Consider the following 6,000-nt stretch of genomic DNA (forward strand, 5'->3'; position numbering starts at 1 on the left):
CTTTTTTCTCTTTTTTAAAAGTACTTTTGGGACTTTCCTGGTGGCGAGGTTGTTAAGAATCCGCCTGCCAATGCAGGGGACACGGGGGACACATCCCTAACCAAACCACCACAGTCAAACTTCACGATATTCTATTAGTTTAACTCTAAATTCACAGGTTAATTTCGGGGAGTTGACATTCTACAACCACTTTGCAAGGCAATTCAGACACTAACTAGCCAGAGTAAGGTTGAATTTCACAGGTTAAGGACACTGTCTCCCACAAGAGACTCTCACTTCAAGCATCAGCCCCAAGCTTGAGGGTCCTTGGGCCATGCACACTTCTGAGCAACTGGCTACCAACACCCTCCACGACAACCTCAGGTTTGATACTTTAACAGAATGACACACAGGACTCAGGAAGGTGCTATACTTAAGATTACAGTTTTATAATGAAGGGGACAAACCAGGACTAGCCAAATGAAGAGATGCATAGGACAAGGTCTAGGAGAGTCTAAGCATAAAGCTGCCATGTCCTCAGGACACATCACCCTCACACATCAAGTATGATTACCAAGCAGGAAAGCTCAACGAAGCCTCAATGTCCAGAGTTTTAATTAGGGTTTCATTACATAGGCAAGATTGACTGAATCACTGCCCACCTGACAACTCAATCTCCAGTCCCCCTCCCCTCCTGCGGGGTTGGGTTGATGTCACCTGGCTCAAAGCCAACCCTCTAATCACATGGTTGGTTTTTCAGGCCTGAAAGGCCCCCACCCTGAAACTACCTAGCGGCCCAGCATGAGGCCCCTCATCAGCATAAACTCAGATGTGGTTCAAGGGCTCCACCATGAATAACAAAAACACTCCTATCATTCCAGAAATCCAAAGATCTTCCAGGAACCTCGAACACAGGCCAGCCAAATTCTTCATTACACATTTGTTTCTTTTCGTGTGTGTAAGATATTCTTTGCTGTTTAAACATTTCTAAATTTTATGCAGTCAAAATAAAAGGTTTACTTTTTTTTATGACAACCAAACCAAACACAACAACAAAACAATACAAAAATAAAAACCTAGACTAGTAGCATTTCCCACCCCTCAGAACCCTAGAGTACAGTGTAAAGAAGATCACTCTATGAAATTATGGTTAATGTCTTCTTCAACCATGAGGTTTTGAAACCAAGCAGGGCCCTCCTGGATACAAAAGCATTTCCGTGTCCCTCATTTTTTTTTTTTTTTTTTTTTTTTTTTTTTTGCGGTACGCGGGCCTCTCACTGCTGTGGCCTCTCCCGTTGCGGAGCACAGGCTCCGGACGCACAGGCTCAGCGGCCATGGCTCACGGGCCCAGCGACTCCGCGGCATGTGGGATCTTCCAGGACCGGGGCATGAACCCATGTCCCCTGCATCGGCAGGCGGACTCCCAACCACTGCGCCACCAGGGAAGCCCCCCTCGTTTCTTTTTTGTAGGAAAAAGGTTTCAGGATCCTAGACCTCCCTGAGTTCCAAAGGGCAGGTTCAAGTAGTTACTAATTAGGGGAGTGAGGGAATGCAGAAGCAAAGAAAAAGCAGTCAAGAAACAATAGTGCAGCAATAAAACAGAGTTCTAGTTCCCCCTCAAGGGATATACCTAATAGTCTGATATACATCTTTGAGTTGTTCTGCAGGAACTAAGACCCTCACCCAGGTGGAGTATGGTAACTACAAGCTGACACCCCAGATTGGTCAGAACCAGAAGGTTGATGATTGACATTCCTGGAATACCACCCTGTTACCTCACCACCAACCAATCAGAAGAAAGTCATAAACCCTGTAGCCCTCACCCCAAATGTTGCTTTTAAAAACTCTACCCTGAGAGGGGACTTCCCTGGTGTCGCAGTGGTTAAGAATCCGCCTGCCAATGCAGGGGACGTGGGTTCGAGCCCTGGTCCAGGAAGATCCCACATGCCGCGGAGCAACTAAGCCTGTGTGCCGCAACTACTGAGCCTACGTGCCACAACTACTGAAGCCCGTGTGCCTAGAGCCCATGTTCTGCAACAAGAGAAGCCACCACGAGGAGCCTGTGCAACGCAACGAAGAGTAGCTCCCGCTCACCGCAACTAGAGAAAGCCCACACACAGCAATGAAGACCCAACACAACCATAAATACATACATACATACATACATACATACATAAACTCTTCCCTGAAAACCATGAGGGAGTTTGGGTTTTTTGAGCCTGAGCTGCCTGTTCTCCTTGCTTGGCCCTTGCAATAAACCTCTCTCTGCTCCAAACTCCAACGTTTTGGTTTGTTTGGACTCACTGTGTGTCAGGCACACAAACTGGGGTTTGACAACAGTTTCATTTTAAAACCTACATCTGAAACATTACCACCAGTGACATAACAAAGATCAGTGGGAGAAGTTTTCCTTGGTTTGTTGTTAATACATTATACAGTTCTTCACCCACAGGAAGAGTTAAGCTCCTATAGCATCCCTGACACTTCCTTGAGTACCTACAGAAGATCTTTACGCAAGCCTGGCATTTGGTGTGAATTAATTTCTTCCTGAGGAGATGAGCTATGAAGACTACCAGACTGTTCTGGAAAACAGACAACAGTGGGGGAGGATGGCTGCCTTCCAAGGAAAAAACCAGATCATTTCCAACAATACTTAGAAAATGAAGGTGTGGTGAAAAATCTGTACAAAAGGCTTTAGTATAAGGTCATCCAAATATATCTGTACATAGAATGGGAAACACACAAAATGTGGTCTCATTAAAACTGCATGCTTGAGATTCTGAACTACTTCTGACTCATAGCTTTCTATTCATTCAAAATAGCAAAGAGAATTTAACCAAACTTCTCATATAGCACAGTAAACATGTGAAGATACATCCACAACTATGTAAATTACTTAAATTTACCCTAAACTGTATTTGCTATATTTGGGGGTATGAAGATCCTATTTTTAGTGACCACCACTCTAATTTTAAAAAATGATTTCTTTAACTTTACATTTATAATGCTTTGTTGCTCCAATTACTACTACTTGAGAGTCCACCAGAGGCCAGGCACTGTTTAAGTGCTGGGATTACATAGATGAACAAGGCACATGATGTCCTCCCTCTCAAGGAGTTTATTTTATTTTGATTCTCATCTATTCAAAATAAAACCAAACCCCACAAGAAAATCAGGCATGGTTAATCCTCATTTTACAATGAAGACACCTAAACTTTACAGGTGAGTCACATGCCCAGGCCAGGTAAGTGGTGAAGTTAGGAAAGGGAGCAAGGCCTGAGCTTTCCACCACAAGCAGGCCCAGAGAAAAACTGAGTATTTTTAAATATGAAAGATCTCAAACCCAGGTAAAAAACATTCTTCAGTACAAAGTTACTCCCCCAAGCATCTATTTAAAAAATAAAAATAAAAGAGACTGTTTTTAACTTGCACAGAAATGAACTTGTTGGAGGATCCAGGTTATGTCACTTTCAACGCCTGCAGCTGGAAAGGCTCTGCTAAGCCCCTAAGCCCCAGATTTCTGTAGCTTTGGGAAAGGGTGGGTGGGGTGCAGAGGCAGCACAGAGCAGCACACCAGGCCGACCAACCACATACCTGGCACCTGGTGGGACTCCTTCAAGTCCAGGATATCCCTGATGTAGAGTTTGGCGAAGGCTAGAAACACAGGATCCAAGCCCCACAAGAGGGAAGGAGTTTCCTCTTCACACCGGCTGGATTCAGACTGCATCAGGAGGCTGGGCTGTGGCTTCCAGCCAACCCTGAGAAGCTCTGCATCTAGAGCCGAAGAGCTAGATGGGAGACAAAAATCAGGACGCAAAGCTGTTAAAATGGATGAAATCCGCACGGCCCCTAAGCTGTTCCCAGACGAGCATCCCGAACTCTGGAAGGGGTAAATCCAGGGGTCCGGGGCCTGTCAAACTGCACGCCAGGGGCCTCCTAGAGCCGGTGGCCTCCTAGCGCCAGAAGGGCCAGGCCTGCGCGCTCCGGGGACCTGTAAAGAGGTGCTTCTCGAGTGAGGACCCGTGAGTTCCTTATGGCTCTTCCCCAGGAAACTCCTCTGACCCATGGGAGTGTTTCTCCTTCTCCAAAAGTACCCATTTCTAAACGGTTAAACACCGACTTTTCACTCTGGGGACAGATGGCCATATATGCGTACCCTGAAACCGCTTTAATGGGTGGAGTCCAGAGAGGAATGGGCGTCCTCGTGGCCACACAACAGAGGGGCAGAGTGGCTGGGTCTGTCCGTAGCCCTGCCGCTGCACCTTCCGGTGTTCAGGATGACACTGAGAAAGGGTGTAAGAGGAAACGAAAAACAGATCAGCCGTAGCCCCTCCCGCCGGGCCCGCGCCCGCGCCGTCGGCCCGCAAGTCCCCGGAGCGCGCAGGCCCGGCCCTTCCGGCGCTAGCAGACCACTGGCGCCCACGGCCTGGAAGCGCCGCCGCCGGCCCCGCCCGGAGCAGGAGCGCTAGGCCGAGGTCACCTCTGGTGCTCCCAGCGGGGGGTGGGGGTAGGGCCTGACACCATCCCTCGCGCCAGACCAGCCACTGTGTCCCCGCCCCCGCCTTTCCTTCGCGCCGCCCGCGGCCCCGCCCCATCCCCACGAGGCCACGCCCCACTCCGCCCACGGCCACGCCCCATTTTGCGTCTCGCGGCTGCTTGGCCGGATGCTCTCTTCCAGGTGGTGGCGGGGTTGGCGGGACTACGCAGGGTCCGTTTGACTCTAGCAGCGCTCTCCCTGAGCCTCCGCGGGAGGGCAGAGCCCAAATCACCGAGGCTTGGGAGCTGGCCCTGAAACTCCTGCTGCCCAAACCCCGTCTTCCACGTCCCCCTTTCATCCCGACCCCACTAGTCGTGGGTCCCTGAGCCATGACCTCCGAGAGGTTGGGACTGGTTCAGACAACTCTTTTTTTTTTTTCCGTCCCTGATATTGTAAATGAACACATAAACAAAGCAATACAAAAGCAGGATTACATTGTGGCGTATTTAAAATGTTTATTTACACTTGATAAATGATTTATTAACACACGCAATCTCTGGTACTGTACAGTCTCACTTTAGATAATGTCAGGATCTAAATTTGAGCCCTTGAGGGAATGCGAGGCCTTTGCTCTGCCCAAGACTAGCCTTCTTTGCAGGATCATGACAAAGTTTGTCTCCCTTCCTCTTACAATGTCTATACTACAGAATGTTGTACATTTAAGAATTTTGAAAACTGGCGTTCTGGTAAATGATGGCCACCTTGATGGTGCCTGTCCCCAGTAGTCCTAATTTAAAGTGAGAAGAGATAGCCATGTTGCATTCTGATAAATAAATAAATAAGCCACATCATGACATTACTTGAGATGGCAGGAGTTCTTCCTAATTTACTCCTCTAAAATGTCAGGAGTACAGGTCATGTTGGCAGGCCATTCCCAGGGGAGGTAAGTGGTGGCCAGAGATAATTGCTAAACTATTAAGCAGAGAAGGAACTCCAAGCAGCTGGAACAGAAAATGTATGTCATTAGAACGATGGCATTTAATTTAATTACATCCCTGGCCACTGAAGAAGCTAACGAACAGACTCGTTGGTAAAGCATTGCCCAGACTCTACTGTGATGAACAGTTGGATCTGTCAAGTTTAAGATTTAATTAAGAGAAGACACCTTTCTAATAGGGGGAGGTTCTCTTCAAGGAAGGACACCCAGTATGACACCCAGTAGGACGGGTGCTTCCAGCTGGCTTGTAAGATGGGGAAAGACAGGTTGGGTGACATTTTTTGACTGTACACATCTGCTCTAGGGTGGAACTCAAGAAGAAAATCGCTACTGGGTGTGTGCAGAGCGCGAGAAGTTTTCAGCGATGACTCTTATGACTCTCAAGGGTAGAGTGCTGGAAACAACGGCCCTTGGGGACTCCAAGCTTACTGCTGGCCTTGGGGGGGTCACACCCTGTTGGGGTGACCAGAGCAGACTGCCCCTGAGGTCATCATTTACAGTGAAGGAAGGACTCCTTGGAGTCTAGGGATGCTCCTTTTGATCTGAG

At 48.1% G+C, this 6,000-nt stretch overlaps 1 protein-coding gene across 9 annotated transcripts in view; it reads right to left on the reverse strand.

The window, feature by feature from the left end:
• Positions 1-4,479, reverse strand: part of STN1 (STN1 subunit of CST complex) — a 40,506-nt gene extending 36,027 nt beyond the window's left edge. For 3 of the 9 annotated variants that reach the window (XR_003797057.1, XM_029245590.1, XM_029245592.1), the window contains exons 1-2: positions 4,136-4,449; positions 3,574-3,767 (exon numbers count right to left, since the gene is read on the reverse strand). Coding sequence is in view for 8 of the 9 variants with exons in the window: in XM_029245590.1 (XP_029101423.1) it covers positions 3,574-3,706 (133 nt within the window). In the remaining variant the exon portion in view is untranslated. The other 6 variants (XM_029245591.1, XM_029245588.1, XM_029245587.1 and 3 more) reach the window with 4 other exon arrangements.
• Positions 4,480-6,000: the final 1,521 nt, after the last annotated feature.

The sequence above is a fragment of the Monodon monoceros genome, unplaced genomic scaffold, assembly GCF_005190385.1.
Source record: "Monodon monoceros isolate NGI ecotype Baffin Bay Population unplaced genomic scaffold, NGI_Narwhal_1 Super_Scaffold_4, whole genome shotgun sequence".
NCBI classification, from domain to species: Eukaryota; Metazoa; Chordata; class Mammalia; order Artiodactyla; family Monodontidae; genus Monodon; species Monodon monoceros.